This window comes from Podarcis gaigeae (assembly GCF_964106915.1).
Source record: "Podarcis gaigeae genome assembly, chromosome: 2".
Taxonomy (NCBI): domain Eukaryota; kingdom Metazoa; phylum Chordata; class Lepidosauria; order Squamata; family Lacertidae; genus Podarcis; species Podarcis gaigeae.
Genome location: NC_139679.1, coordinates 36,239,070 through 36,255,314, shown reverse-complemented (window position 1 = coordinate 36,255,314; position 16,245 = coordinate 36,239,070). Strand labels below are relative to the sequence as shown.

General features: G+C 45.9%; 1 protein-coding gene across 1 annotated transcript in view; it reads right to left on the bottom strand.

Moving 5' to 3' along the window:
• The window catches only part of LOC310838405 (unconventional myosin-XVB-like), a 68,096-nt gene that overhangs the window by 8,082 nt on the left and 43,769 nt on the right, over positions 1–16,245 (bottom strand). The window contains 12 exon segments of the mRNA XM_083725740.1: positions 1,761–1,838; positions 2,842–2,936; positions 3,881–4,008; positions 6,188–6,264; positions 7,530–7,606; positions 7,886–7,958; positions 8,629–8,692; positions 13,056–13,168; positions 13,935–14,107; positions 14,889–15,000; positions 15,136–15,295; positions 15,297–15,361. Coding sequence (XP_083581866.1) covers positions 1,761–1,838; positions 2,842–2,936; positions 3,881–4,008; positions 6,188–6,264; positions 7,530–7,606; positions 7,886–7,958; positions 8,629–8,692; positions 13,056–13,168; positions 13,935–14,107; positions 14,889–15,000; positions 15,136–15,295; positions 15,297–15,361 — 1,215 coding nt within the window.

The following is a 16,245-nucleotide window of genomic DNA, read 5'->3' as shown; positions in this document are numbered from 1 at the left end:
AATCAGAAAACAGTAAGTTTGGGAAGGGACAGGTGAGCTGCAAATCAGGCCAGCTTCTGAAAGATAAGGCTCCTCTTGGATTCACATCAGTGGGAAAGAAGGGAGAAAAGAGGGAGATGCTCAGCCTGCTCATCACAGGCCCCGGTGGCAAACTGATGCATGGCGAGCTCTATGCATACGATATACACTCTTACACCTCTGGCAGCACCCTCCTTCCGAATTCAGAGATCCTTTGCAAGCATCCTCTGGGAGGACATGGGGAACTGCTGGAAAGAATGGGGGTTGTGTGGCAAGGCCCCGAACCCTCCCCTTTGTCGGAATAAAGACATTTGACACCAGTATTTTAGGTTAATGGGCTAAAAAGGCCACAACTTTATTGGTTACAGAATGCGAGTGGTTTTGGCTTAGGCATTGGCACCGAACCGACTATACCTGACTCCTAACCACCTGAAGGAAGTCTCAGAAGGGTTAACCACCGGTAGGGAGAGCCCTGCTGATGCAAACCAACTCAAGCTCCCCCGGGGTTACCGATACAGGTCGTACCATAGCCATAGCCTCCACCTGGGCTTCGGACAGGATCATGCCCCCCCCCAATTCCTTTAATGGAATACCCTTGAAATAGGAGGCGTAGGTGATGGCCTCTACCTTCCCTCCCCTCCAATCTAATACACCAATGCCTAACCGCCACCCGAACCAAACGGCTCACTGCCAATACCCTCACACCTGCAACCAACTCCTAAAGCACGCCATGCCCCCCCGGCTGCCCGGATTGGTTGGCCTGGGGGCGTGACACGGAGGGGACTCCCTATGAGGGGCTAGCCACACCCCTGCGCACGGGGCGGGCTCGTGTCCAGCCCACAACTCCATTTCCCTGGGAAGGGAAATGGCTAAATTACAGTGTACAGACGCAAGCCCTTATGATTCCCTTGGAAGTCACTGAGTTCATGAGACGAAGAACACAGGAAGCTACCTTTTACCAAGACAGATTACTTCTCCAACTAGCCCTGTATGTATCTTCCATGACTGGCAGTGGCTCTCCAGGCAGAGGTCATCCACATTTCCAGCTACCTAATCTTTTTTAAAGGGACGCGGGTGGTGCTGTGGGTTAAAGCACAGCTTTGGTCAGCGGTTTGAATCCCCGTGACGGGGTGAGCTCCCGTTGCTCGGTCCAAGCTCCTGCCAACCTAGCAGTTCAAAAGCACATCAAAGTGCAAGTAGACAAATAGGTACCCCTCCGGCTGGCCACATGACCCGGAAGCTGTCCGTCGGCTCCCTCGGCCAATAAAGCGAGATGAGCGCCGCAACCCCAGAGTCAGCCACGACTGGAGCTAATGGTCGGGGGTCCCTTTACCTTAATCTTTTTTAAGTGGAGGTGACAGGGAATGTATCTGGAGACTGGGACTTTCTGTGCGCAATGCAGCTGCTCTAACACTGAACTATGCCACCACCCCACCCCTGGAAATAAGAGAAAATAATAGCACAAGCGTAAGAGCCCTGGCTCAGATGGGTGATGAGACTGACCACAGGCCCCTGCAATAGAAAGAGGCTGTTTCAATGGCAGAAGGTGCAGAACTGGCTCTCTTGATCTCTGTGTCTAAATAGCATTTTAAAAGATGGGGTCACCTACTCTGAGTCATCTTGGTAAGAGGAGATGAAAATCAAAATACATATATCAAAAGTCAGTCTCATCCACCCAAAAATGGACATGGCCAGCCCCCCACCCCATAGCACTCTAATGAACACGCCAAAGATGTACTCACCGTGAATGTCTTGATTTTCGTGTTGTATCTCAGACCTCCAGGTAGGTTGACCGATATATGACGTGAGCCACGTCCCTTCTACCAACGGGAAAGGACTCAGGGTTTGAGAGAATCCAGTACAGACATCTTTGTCCCCTTCCCCAACAGCAGGATCCAGGCAAATGTAATCACTTTGAAGCCCCATTGGTTTCCATTACAGATTCCAGCATCTGCTTGCCTCTCACAGTGAAATGAATAGGGCTTAAAAACCTGACCTGATTGTGACCTTTGGGGTTTTCATATCTTTAAGAACATAGCTTGAATGAATGAAGATATTTGCATTACTTAAGCATGGATCAAACGCATTGTGATTTCTGGGAGAGCAGCAAAGTTGGATGGGGAAGATTCCTTTTGCACTTCCTATTGGCAGCTCTTATCTCTCTCAAATCCTGATTCAGCCACATCCATCATCCCAAGAAATTCTGTCTGTTCCTCAGAACATCCATTGCTATCGCTAACACCTCTCTCCACAAAGGAAACTCAGTTCCCCTTTATAAACACACATGTAGGCTCACAACCTCCCAGTCAGACGCTAGTAACCCCTCACAAACAATCTCAACCAGTATACAATTGATTCCTCACTTGCTGAATATTGTCTCCTTCCCATATATATATCCACAGAGTTCCCGTTCATGCAGCACAAAAAGCAAGGGCCGGCCCTCTCATTAACCAGAGTGAGGCGACTGCCTCACACAGCAAGCGGCACCATGCTGTAAGCGCCACATAGCCTGTCCTTAAACTGTCCTTCTTCCCTCATGTGTAGTGGGAGATGCTGTTCCATTGCCAGTATGGAAGTAAGATTCAACTCTTCAGCCCCGTCTGCCTTTTAAGTGTAATGTGTGCCTGTATGTACTATTTTGTCCATTGCCCCAGGCAGCAAAATGTCCAGGCACAGCCCTGCATCAAGGAAAGTCCACTCCACAATTCCTGTACTGGCACATACCTCCTAGCCCCAAATATTTGCTGTCTCAGGGACTTGCCTTAGCAACCCAAATACCCCCTTCAACACCCGACCTCCTGCAACCATATTTCACTCAGTTACCAGAAGCGCTTCAGTCTCCACACGGAACGGCAAGTGTCGACGGCCTCCATACATGACGATTTTCCTCAGGTTGCTCTGGCAAATCCTGGCTATTTCTGTGATTGAGAAAGGGCAAAGGGCTGAGCTTGTCACCTCATGAGTCTTACGAGTGTTGTTTTACGAGTACTACAAGCTAGAGAACTCTGCTCAGTTGGGATTCTGAATTTAGCCCCTGATTTGGTGTGAAAACTGGAGCCCCAACAACCCTTCGGGATATCTCTTGCCTTGTGACAATGAAGGGAAGTCCAAAGAACCACACAGGAGTGAGGCAGTCAGTGATACTGTGCCTAGCACTGGGAAGATCCCACCAAACCCCTCAGCTAAATTCAATGAAGCTTTGAGTTACTTCTTCCACAGCCAACCTCATTAACTTATCACAGACCAAAGAAGGCCAATGGATTCTTTCCATATCTCTTGAGATGGTCAGCTCCAAGTCCATTAGGGTTGTTACGGCCTCCTACTCTAGCCCTTACCCACCCAATTTTCAATTGGGAAAGTAGTACCCTGAGGATGATGGCTTTAAAAGAGGATTAGACACATTCATGGAGGAGAGGGCTATCATGGCGGCTATGCTATGCCTCCAGTTGGATTTAATAATACTTCCGAATACCAGTTGCTGGAAACCATGGCAGGGGAGAGAGTTCTTGTGCTCATATTCTGCTCCCTGGTTTCCACGGACATCTGGTTGGCCACTATGAGCACTAGACGGTCCATTGTCCTGATCCAACAGACTATTCTTGTGTTCATATCCCTACCAGCTGAGCCTCAAGGGCTAGGGCCTACTGCTCATATAATTTACTGAAGCAGAGTTTGGAGTTCCTGGCTATCATAACTAGAGGAGACATTGTGTAAACAACAGCCATGTGTATGGAATTATGGAATCCTGCAGGTGATGTGGTGTGACCTCAGTTCAAGTCAGCAAAATCCCTCCCAGGACCACCACCCTTGGTGCTGAATGAAGCCAGCAAATATGGCCAAAAAGGTGGGAGGCAGACGATACCTGTGCTGGAACTGGGGTCAGAGCTGGCCTGCTGCAAATACTTGGTGGCATATGGCATCAAAATGCTGGAAGGGAGGAAGTATCCAGTCAAGAGGCCCAGGAGCCTCCAGCCACGGAGACAGCTCTCTCTGCAGGACAGAGAAAAACATGGGGAATAGTTCCCTTGGGCAGAGCACAGAGCAGGATTAGACAAAAGACAACTTCTGGTTGGCTGAAAGGGATCCAGGAAGAAAGGAAGACTGGGGGGGAGAGAAAAGAGAAAAGTTGGAAGGGAAAGATGGGGAAATGAGAAGCTCCAAGGAGTGAGGGGGGGATTATGTGTGTCTAAGGTACTCCAGGGACATGGGTGGCACTGTGGGTTAAACCACAGAGCCTAGAACTTGCCGATCAGAAGGTCAGTGGTTCGAATCCCTGTGACGGGGTGAGCTCCCGTTGCTCGGTCCCTGCTCCTGCCAACCTAGCAGTTCGAAAGCATGTCAAAGTGCAAGTAGATAAATTCCCGCTCTGGCGGGAAGGTAAATGGCGTTTCTGTGCACTGCTCTGGTTCGCCAGAAGCGGCTTAGTCATGCTGGCCACATGACCTGGAAACTGTACGTCGGCTCCCTCGGCCAATAAAGCGAGATGAGTGCCGCAACCCCAGAGTCAGTCACCACTGGACCTAATGGTCAGGGGTCCCTTTACCTTTAAGGTACTCCATGTACCTGCTCAGTTCATAAGAAATGCATCTTCCCTGAGGAAGAGCAAAGAGCCTGAAGTAGATGAGCCCTGCAGCTGCTCCAAAGAAGTCGCAGGTGTTTACAGCACAGAGTTCACTTTAAGGTCCTTGACTTTCAAAGGCTATGATTCAATACAAAGATCCTAAGGGGCAATTACAGCCTCACAGCAGTGAGGCAGGCAGATGGAAGGCACCAAAGCCACTGTATCAACACATGGGGAGGTTATTGTTTTGTTTTGAGTGTGTATGTTGTGTTTTTTACTTGTGAACCACCCTGAGGTCTACAGATGGGCAGTTTGCAGTTTAATAAATAAATATGTTTAAGCCCTGACTTCAACATTACAATTCCCTTTATTCAAGTCCACAGCTACGGTCCTCAGAAGATGAAAATACAGTCCATGATTGACAGCGAGGAAAACAGCAGAGGGACGGGAGGATATACCATAGTCCCAACTTGATATCTGAGGCTAGACTGCTCTCTCATTGACTCCTCCCTTCACATGAATGGGATCAGTCCTGTTTTATAACAGGCCATAAATGAGAGCTACGTAACACTGACATTTCTGTAGTGCAGCTGAATGGGCGGCCGCAATGTCTGGGAACCTGGAAGGCTAGTGCTGAATTTGTAGAATCCTCAGTATTTGTGATCTTGTTTTCAATAAAAGCCCAAAGAGGGTTACAGAGAAAACCAACACTTTTCCATGAAAAGGGGGCTCTTCAGATGTTGCTGGTCATGTTGACTTAGGCCAGTGATGTCCAAACTTTTTTCAAAGAGGAAGTGAAGGCCCGTGAGGGCCAACCAAAGAGTTGTTGAGCTTTTTTTAGGATTTTACCCCAGGAAATAAACTGCTGCAGGGGCCGGATTAAACCAACCGGCAGGCCATATTAGGCCCCCGAAACATACTTTGGACATGCCTGACTTACGCTGATGAGAGCTGGAGTTCTGCAAGTGTATTGCTACAGGTATAGAAACCAGATAATATTTGGAAAGGACTCCCTGCACTTCTGGTTTAGAACATTTTCATTATTGTTACTTTTTGAAGCTAGTGTGCTGTAGTAGCTAGGCTATGGTGCTTAGACCCTGGGCCAGTCCCTATATCTCATACTGACTAACTACACATGGCTGTTGTAAGGATAAAGTGGGGGGGGGACGCCCAAGGACCCCAAATTGAGGTTCTTTGAAGAAAGGCATGGTGAGGATTCCAATATACACAAACAACTCCTTTAAAATCCAACACCCAGTTCATGCCCAGAGCCTCAGCGCTGCAGCTCATCAGTAATCCATTACTCAGATCTCTGCTTTTCTTCCACCATTCCAATTTGGCAACAAAATTAAACAGATTGGAGCCAACAGCCAGTTAAATCAATGTAAAAAAATGCATCATTAGGGTTCACTCCCACCCACCAAAAGATCTTGATTTTCTAATGATGAAATTTTCACTCAAATTAACACCTACATCTCCTCTATTCTAACAAGAGGCTCCCTTACTTAACACTTCACACTGACATCCCAATTATCCCCACCCATGTTCCCCTATTCCTTCAATTTCAGAGCTCCCACCGCCCACAGACACACATGCAGAGGTACTTACTGACTGGGGTTCCGCGTGATCTGCTTGATGACCTGGCAGTAAACCTCGTCACACAGATTCTCCTTCTCTTTGCAAAGCTGTACAAGGCAGAGAAGCATAAGAGGAAAAGCAGATACATTTCGGAACATCCGTAACTTACATAGAGTAGGAAGACCGCCATACTGCTTTCCTGACTTATTATCTTGCATGGGATTGGGCAATGCAGAGGTCAACAGAGGGGGGTGATGGTTAATGAGGGCCTGTCTTTCTCAAGCTGATCCCTACTTGGCACCTCTTCCCCCAAGGCTGCCATCAGTGGGTTGGTAATATTACCCAACTCCTCCCAGACAATCCTGCCCATCCACTGAGGTCAGTGAAGGAGTTTGTTCTGTGGGTCCCATGAAGTTGTGGTTGGTAGGAACACAGAACAAAAGGGCCTTCTCTGATGCAGTGCAAAGGATGCGGAACTCACTGTCCCAGGAGATGCCTCCAGCTTGACTGGTCTAAGACGACGGTGACCAGAATAATTTTGCAGCGGTTTAGAGTCTAAAGATTTGATTGGGTTGTACTTAAGATAGCAACTCCTAAACCAGAATATTTGAAAATAATTTGGGTAGGCAAACTAAGGCCTGGGGGCCGAATCCCGCCCAATTGCCTTCTAAATCTGGCCCGCGGACGGTCTGGGAATCAGTGTGTTTTTACATGAGTAGAATGTGTCCTTTTATTTAAAATGCAGCTCTGGGTTATTTGTGGGGCATAGGAATTTGTTCATTATTTTTTTCAAAATCTAGTCTCTCCCCCCCCCACAAGATCTGAGGGACAGTGGCTGAAAAAGTTTGCTGACCCCTGATCTAAAAGGTCCCTCCAACACTCACCTGCATTTGGTATCTTCCAGCTTCTCCTTCCCTTTCATCAGCAGGTATTTGGCCAGACTTAAGAATTAAAAATCGCATGCTGGATCAGGCCAATGGCCCATCTATTCCAGCATCCTGTTCTCTCAGTGCTCAACCAAATGCCTATGTGAAGCCCACAAGCAGGACTTGAATGCAATGGCACTTTCCTGATTAGCTTATTTTATTTACTTTTTACTTTTCTCCCTGATGCTGTTCTGTTTCGGCTTCCCATATTGTGTATTTTAAATTGCTTTATCTCTGAGGGGTTTAAAAAAAAAAATTAATGATGTAGGGGTCTCCCTGTTTGAAGCAGAAAGGCAGGATAAAAATCTCATTATTGATAGATTATTTACTTCCCATACTTATAGGAGTCGAGCACTTAGGAGACATTGTGATCTTCCCTTCCCCAAACATTAGCCCATTCTGGTCACCATCACCCGCGCAAGCCCATCATAAAAAGAGCCACAAACCTGGAGGACTTCATAGACATAATCAACCTCATCTTTGCTCTTGAGGCCTGGCTGGTCTCCCATGAATCTCATCAGAGCTGCAAAACAGGAGCTAGCATTAATCTCTGCTCCTACTTCAGAACTGGAAAAGGAAAACAAAGGCACTGGGAATAGTGAAATTAAGAAAATTGTAGCCTCCGTTTCTGCCAATATTGACAAATGTCTGGATAATGGTTTCTCCCATTAGGGGAGAAGCAGAAATGCTCTCAGGCCATTCCCCTGGTGCCAGAACCGCATAAATGAGACCTATCCCAGAGCTCTGGAAACACAGCCACTGCCACCTCCCCCATTACCTAGCACAAGGAAAAACCACGTACTCAGAAAATTTTTCGTAGCCAGGTCATTCATCTTGCCATCAGAGTAGAACAGGAGTGATTCTTTGATTGGTTCCTGTGAGGTCAGAATACAAGCAGTCAAGAAGAGGCAAAGCCCAAGAAGGCAGCTGACACCCTCAGCGCAAAGTTCAAGTGGGTCGAGTAGAAGTGTGCACACTCTTAATAATAATTTATTATTTCGATCCCAGCCACTCTGGGTGGCTCCCAACAGAATATTAAAAACACGATAAAACATCAAACACAAAAAACTTCCCTAAACAGGGCTGCCTTCAGATGTCTTCTAAAAGTCAGATACAGTGGTACCTTGGGTTAAAAACTTAATTCGTTCCGGAGGTCTGTTCTCAACCTGAAACTGTTCTTAACCTGAGACACCACTTTAGCTAACGGGGCCTCCCGCTGCCACCGCGCTGCCACCATGCGATTTCTGTTCTCATCCTGAAGCAAAGTTCTTAACCTGAGGTACTATTTCTGGGTTAGCGGAGTCTGTAACCTGAAGCATCTGTAACCCAAGGTACCACTGTAGTTGTTTATTTCCTTTGATCTCTGATGGGAGGGCATTCCCCAGGGCCAGCGCCACTACCGAGAAGGCCCTCTGCCTGGTGACCTATGTAACAAGCACCATCAGATACTTCAGCACTGACTTCCAAAAGGCAAGCTTTCAACTATCCACATTCCAAGTGATAAAGGAACTACCCAGAGATGACTCCCCTCTACCTCTGATTTACCTTAGTATGCTGAACCATGAGAGCTGGGTCCTTCTGTTCAGCACTCATCCCCTTCCATCCCAGCCTAGCAGAGACAGAAGATTAGGGTATTACCCAGGAGAAAAAAAACATTCAAGAATCTGGTCTGACATATGCCCTACTCTCCAGCTGCTTTGCAGTCTAGCTTAGTGGCAAAGCACATGCGGGTTGCAGGTTCTATCCCTGGCATCTCCTAGATTTATTTGGTATCAGGTGACCCTGAAGGTCTGGAACAGGTGAATATAGAAGTGGGGAACCCTTTTCAGCCTGAGGGCCACATTCCCTTTTGGGCAACTTTCCAAGGGCCGCATAATAATAATAATAATAATAATAATAATTTATTATTTATACCCCGCCCATCTGGCTGGGTTTCCCCAGCCACTCTGGGCGGCTTCCAACAGAACACTAAAATACAATAACCTATTAAACATTAAAAGCTTCCCTAAACATCACATGCCATTAGTGGATTAGGCCGAAGGCAATAGTGGGTGGAGCAATGAATGGAGATTTTACAGCAGGCTAGGTTCTACACACACACACACACACACACACACACACACACACACAGCCCTCTGAATCCTTCATCCAATTTTTCTGAGTTCAACCACACATTTCAGCCAGGCAAAGACACTTGGGATGTGAAGCAGAGGTGTATGGCCCTGGGAGAGCCTTGAGAATTGGTTCTGGAGGGCCAGTAACATGCCCCCTCACAAGGCCTGAGGTTCCCTGCTCCAGGCATTGACGTCTTTTGTTAGAAGGACAGAGTCTGAAATGGTATAAAGCAGCTTTATCTGTTTCCAGCAGTGATTCATAAGCTGCAGTCCATGGACTACCAGCGGTCTGGGAAACAACGATAACAAACAACAAGAGTGAGTTGAAGGTTCTTTGTTTGCTGTGGTGGAAACTTCATAGTTCCCGTCTACAATAATAAATGGATGGCATGAAGAGAAAAGAGAGCCCTTTCTAGGAAGAGGGTAGATGTTGCATAACTTAGATGCATATCAATTAATCAACGTCAGCCCTGGAAGTGGGAAATTCCAAAGTAACTCTAAATCCTTTCCTCTTGGTCTGCCCAACACTTGAGGTACATGTCAAGCCATGTGGATGAACTTCTCCCCTCTTAATATCCCATGATGCCCATACTTTCCTTTGAAGTGGTATGAAAGAAAATGTCAGACAGGTCCCACCCAGGGAAATTTTGTCATCAGAAAATGTAATGCTATCTTAGCACAACTCCTTTAGATTTTGGTACCACCTCATCATAGTAACACAAATGAAGGCAAGTTAGAAAAGTTAGAAGAATTTTAAAACATGATTTTATTGACATGTGTGTGGAAATATACAAAAGGCAAATCAAATGCTATCTGTAAAATTTGATTATATTCCAAGAAAAATAATTTAAACCGTATTTTATTTAGGTTTACTGAACTCACACACAAAAAATCAGCACATCATTACAGCACATCAAGAGGGATTTCAGTAAACAAAATGGAGCGAAGAAATAGAAACTGAATAGTAAGGAATTTGCACGATTCCTGGGATTTTGTTGAGAATTCTAGTAAGATGTGGAATGCTAAATTCTAAGGAATGCATCAAATTAAATATACACATTAGCATTTATAGTGAATGTGCTCACGGCCTAGTAAGGACTCAGCAAAGGAAACGTAAACAAAACCATGGGCCCGAAGTCACCCCCCAAAGCAGGCTCAAAGCTTCTCAAAGCTTTTCAAAATAATTTTCTCAGCAGCTAAAAGGCATTAGCTCATTTCCTAGAATCCTAGAATCATAGAGTTGGAAGAGACCACAAGGGCCATTGAGTCCAACCCCCTGCCAAGCAGGAAACACCATCAGAGCACTCCTGACATATGGTTGTCAAGCCTCTGCTTAAAGACCTCCAAAGAAGGAGACTCCACCACATGGGGTCATAGCACTTTTCTTTTGAGTGAGATTCCTTGCTACCTGAAGTAATAGATGGATAATTTAGCATGTAGCCAGTATTTTCCATATCTTATCAATATACTTTTCTGGGAAGGTTGCTGACTAGGGCTTTCAAGCTATTTTTGTGGGAAAACAGGCAAAAACAGCATACGCTGCCATAAGTCTGGATTTCCCCAGATTTTTTCCTCCCGATTTCTGCATGGACACTGCTGCCGACTGCAGTATTCTGGATATGTCCGGGAAAATCTGGATGGATAGTGACCCTATTGCTGACATGGTTCCACTTCCTCACTAGTCATCATTTTGTTGTCATGTAGTTGTTTATGGAAGTCTTTATCCAAACAGCCAGAATGACTGTGTTCAAAACAATTCATTAGCATCGCTTTGGAGGACCCGCATGGCCTGGAGAGCAACTGTTCTGGCAGACATTCCAAAATCATTGTATTGAAGGAGGGCATTCCCACCAAAGGTGTAAGTAGGTGCCCATTTGTCCACATTCTTTCCAAAAGTGTTTGTTAGAGTTTGGAAGTATTCACGGGAGTTGAGAGGTTATATACCATCAGCATCATATGGGAGCTTCTTTGTGTTCATTTTGACAGCGTAGCAAATGAATTCTCAAATGGGCAATGCAGTCATTATCTTCCAAACTCTTGTCCAAGTAGTCCAGCTCCCAAACACAAATGTAAGAGTGGATCTCTTACAGAAGGGGTGTTCAGAAGATATTATTTATGGCTGTTATAATATTCATTGCTGATAGGGTAGCTGTTCCATGGATATCTCCAGAGACACAAGTGAGTGTTCGGCTGCCAATTTGATATGAAGTTGGTTTAAAAAGCATGGAGTGATATAGAGGGAGAGGAGCAGGCTCAGCTTTCTTCGGGTTATCTGCGTGAAAAAGAAGGTTCTAGAAGTATTCTTACCTTTGAAGTTTCTTTTTTCCAGTGAGTCTCCTACTCTCATCAATGTTTTTTCCACGTGTGTGTGTGTGTGTGTGTGTGCGCTATCACTAGAAACAGTACATTTCTTGTTTCAAAGGCCCTAGGGCAATACAGTAAGCACACAACTTATGCGTGTTTAATGTGTGAATTTAGCTTTACGTGCTTGGAAAACTTTTATTTTATTTTTTAAAGGAGGCAGAAGTCTAGTGGGGAAGACTTTGGCAATTGCACCCAATGTGTTTTGACTATACACAATTGCTCCTAGTAGAGCTCAGTCAGCAGAGCATCATTATTATTTTATTATGTGTTTACCAGCCTACACCCGCAGGTATAGGAGCATGAGACTCTTAATCTCAGGGTTGTGGGCAAAAAACCTCTACAATTCTATGATTTTGACTTTAGGAGCAATCCCTGGAGTGTAACCCCTGCGTAAGTTATGTGCTTAAAGGTAAAGGGATCCCTGACCATTAGGTCCAGTCGTGGATGACTCTGGGGTTGCGGCGCTCATCTAGCTTTACAGGCCGAGGGAGCTGGCGCTTGTCTTCAGATAGCTTCTGGGTCATGTGGCCAGCATGACTAAGCTGTTTCTGACGAACCAGAGCAAGCGCCCGGAAACACTGTTTACCTTCCTGCCAGAGCGGTACCTATTTATCTACTTGCACTTTGACGTGCTTTCGAACTGCTAGGTTGGCAGGAGCAGGGACCAAGCAACGGGAGCTCACCCCGTCGCGGGGATTCGAACTGCCAACTTCTGATCGGCAAGTCCTAGGCTCTGTGGTTTAACCCACAGCGCCACCCACATCCCAGTTATGTGCTTACTATACAAGTGGAATGGTTTGAGTTTGTAGTTATGTGAAACCATTCCACATGCCTACATATTCTGAAATATTAGTAACCTAAAATAGTGGGTACAGAGAAGATTGGCAGGAGGGGAGAGGAAGAATATCTGCGCACGAAGAAATTTGGGGTGGGGGCAAAGACCTTGCCAAAGGACATGCCCTCTTATGTAGAGGTGGGACAAAAAATATGGCGTAAAGCTGGAGGGGTAAGGAGCCTGTGGTCTGAAACCTAATGTCAGGCAGCCCTCAGAGATGGAGTGGCAGTTTGAAAGTAAGAGCAAAGCTACAGCATCTTGCAGTCTTGCTGTAAATTCTACTCAATTTTGGCCCTCTTCCCACCCACTTTCAGCTGGGAGCCCACCCACCATTGCCTTTAGCTCCGCCTGCTATTGGCTGTGACCTCCAGTTGACTTTTCCCATTGGTCAAAGGTCCTTCGCAGGAAAGAAGGTTCCCTACCTCTTGTATAAAGGAAATAGAGAGAGGGGAGGTCAGCAGAGTGTTATTCGTTTAAAATATTTTAATCCCATCTTTTTTAAAAATAAAATAAAATTAGATGGGATTGGGAGTACTGGCTAGTGTTTTGATGCCAACCATGTGTGAAAAAGCTGCATACATGAGGAGCAACCATCCCATAACAAATACCAATCTAGAAGCACCCACAATAATTAAGGACCTCTGGTGCATATTACTCACGCGGACTGGGCTTCCTGGAAGTGTGTTGCGGCAAACTCCGCCATGGTATAGTTGCAAGGAGGAGTGCTGGCTGTTGTACTATTGACTTCTGACTCCAGGCTGGAGGTCAAGTTCTGATGGGGCAGGAAGAGAAAATCTTCATATAAACGTCACTTCAGGTTTTATGTATAACTGTTGGGAAAACTGCTCTGGTTTTTTAAAAAATGAATAGCAGTACATAAATAATTAATTTTTAAACTAAAGGTAAAGGTAAAGGTACCCCTGCCCGTATGGGCCAGTCTTGACAGACTCTAGGGTTGTGCGCTCATCTCACTCTAGAGGCCGGGAGCCAGCGCTGTCCGCAGACACTTCCGGGTCACGTGGCCAACGTGACGAAGCTGCTCTGGCAAGCCAGCACCAGCGCAACACACGGAAACACCGTTTACCTTCCCGCTATGAAGCGGTACCTATTTATCTACTTGCACTTAAGGGTGCTTTCGAACTGCTTGGTGGGCAGGAGCTGGGACCGAACGACGGGAGCTCACCCCGCCGCGGGGATTTGAACCGCCGATCATGCGAGTGGCAAGTCCTAGGTGCTGAGGTTTTACCCACAGCACCACCCGCGTCCCTATTTTATAACTAAGCCAATCATAAATAAATATTTTTATAAGCAAATAATTATAATTAACAGTAGTCTACATATGCTTCCAATAGCAAAAAAAATATATGCCCAAACAACCTTTCTCTTCCACTGCAGAACTCTTTTGGCGCTCTGTATTTCCTCACAGACCTCTCAAATCCACAGACCCTACTCCCCGTCAGCATTTTCCCCCACCCATGAGAGAAACTGTAGAATCATTTGCCGCGCCGCCTCCTCCTCCTCCTCACAGCCTGCCTCACCTCCTTGCTAATGTTTCTCTCCAGCTGTGTTTCTCTCCTTAGGCTCTTCCTGACGGCTTCCTGGCGGTTTGTATGGTTTGTATGGTTACTGTGGTAAGTGGGAGCTGCCACTGGCTGCACCATGCTGGAAGGGAAAAGGCCAGAGCGACCTCTGACGGAGCCAAACTGCCAGCCTGTGGGGAAAAGAGGCTGAAATTCACATCTGGACATTTGCGGACGGGGCTGCTTATGAAGCTTCCCTTTCTCTACCCAGCTTCTAGCTAAGTTGCTTCCAAGCCTGTATTTTCTTATGAAACCCTGCACTTCACACGTATGTTTAATATATTGTTATGAATGGATGCACACAGATGAACAAAAAATAAAATAAAAGCACCTAGTAATTGAATTTTGTATCAGCAGAACAATTCTAGCTTCCTTTTCCTTTCTTCTGTTTTTTTTACAATCAATACTCTGGATTCATCAGTTGTCTTGTTTTCTCCTCCCACCACCTCCACTGTCTGGCGCTTTCCATCTCAGGGGAAAAAATCAGGGGACTGTCTGCCTTTTTTTGGAAGTTTTAGGTTTTTTTAAGCACAGCATTGCAGAGTCATTCAAGTGAGTGCTGGCTTCTAACCTCCTTTTGAAAACAACCAAACCTACGATAATTTTATGAAAAACTTATCTGAAGCACAATGGAGATGGTATCACAGGGATTAGCCAATCCATGCTGTGCACAGCTCACTCTGGCTACAAATGGGAAGGCCAGGATTCCTTGGAGATTGATCCTTAAGAGCAAGATTGAGCAGCTGGTTAAGTGCATTTCTACAGTGGGCTCTCTGCTCAAATCATTTGTATCGGGATGTTTTAACTGACCAAGTACTATGTCTGTAGCAGGCATGCAAGTTGCTAAGGACCTGGAAATGTGGAAGGAACCTTTGAACAATAATGTGGTCTTTCACGGCCGGACCCTCTCACCTGGCTCCAGTCCCTCCATGCGCAGCAGTTGGATGAAGTCGCCTTTCTTGAAGCTCAAGAGGCTCTTGTCATCTGTTACATAGCTGCGCAAAGCTATGACGTAGTTGGAGTCCTTTTGGTGGGGAGGAGCGGAGAGAGGAAGGAATAGCACAATTAAGGAGTTGTGGTTATTCTGGAGGTGGTGGCAGTGAGTCCTGTACTTTTCTTAAGCAAAGAGTAAAGGTGTTTCGAAGGCGCTTTCTCTCACCTTTTTCAGTTCAAGCAGGAAGAGCTCCACCATGGTCTTAATCTGCCGAGCCTTTCGAGAGTGAAGGATGAGCTGCTCATCCTTCAGAGAGAACTGAAGGGTATTGCGGTCCATCAGCTCTAAGGACAGCACATCTGAATAACTGAAAAAACCCAGAGAATATTAGCTGGCCTTTATACCTGGCTAAGTTCAGTGGCTGCACCTCGCTAAGGCCCCTGGGACCTTCCTAGCCTTGATGCCTCTCGAAAGAAATCCGAGGTTGGTGCACATATAATAGCAAGCAGAAAAGGTGCCAAGACATGGGCAAGGAGATAAGATGCAAAGAAGAGGGAAAGGCCATCCCGCCCCATTCCCTTGCTTAGATCATCCATCTATGATTCCCACACAAACCCATTCATCCAACCAGACTACAGTGTGCCACGATCAGTGTGTTTGCAGAGTTAATATCTCCAGATGAATCAAGCAACTGAACCAAGCCATTGTTTCTTATTTTCAATTTACATACTAAATGTATTATTTGATTATTGATTGTAATTGTTTTGCTGCATATCTTATTCTTATTTTTGCTTTATTGATATGCATTGTAAACTGCCCTGGGATAAATATTGTTAAGACTGGTACATAAATGCCATGGAAAGGGGGAATCAGTTGATCTTGTGAGAGAGAATCAAAAGATATAACTATACCAAAGATCTCAGGTGCTGCACGGGAGTTAATGTACGCAAGACAGGCCCTGACCACAGACTTACAATCTAACAGCACAAAGGGAAGTGGGCATACCAAAGGAAGGGGAGAGATGTTTTGCTACAGCCATAAAAAGAGCAACACATGTTCTGAATCCTACTGGGAACTTGTGTTCCATCAAAACTCACTCAAAGAGATTTTCACACAGAGCTGTGCCATTTTGTGAACCACCCTGAGATCTACAGGTATAGGGCAGTATACAAATTTTAATAATTTTGGATACGTTCCAACATGCTGCCAACTTCTTAGATCTATATTATGCATTCATCCACAGAGTGATCAGGTTTGGGTCAACTTGTTGCAGCTTCTCAGCAGCCTCATGAACCCAGAACCCACCACCATCTCCTTTAAAGCTGGATTTTATTG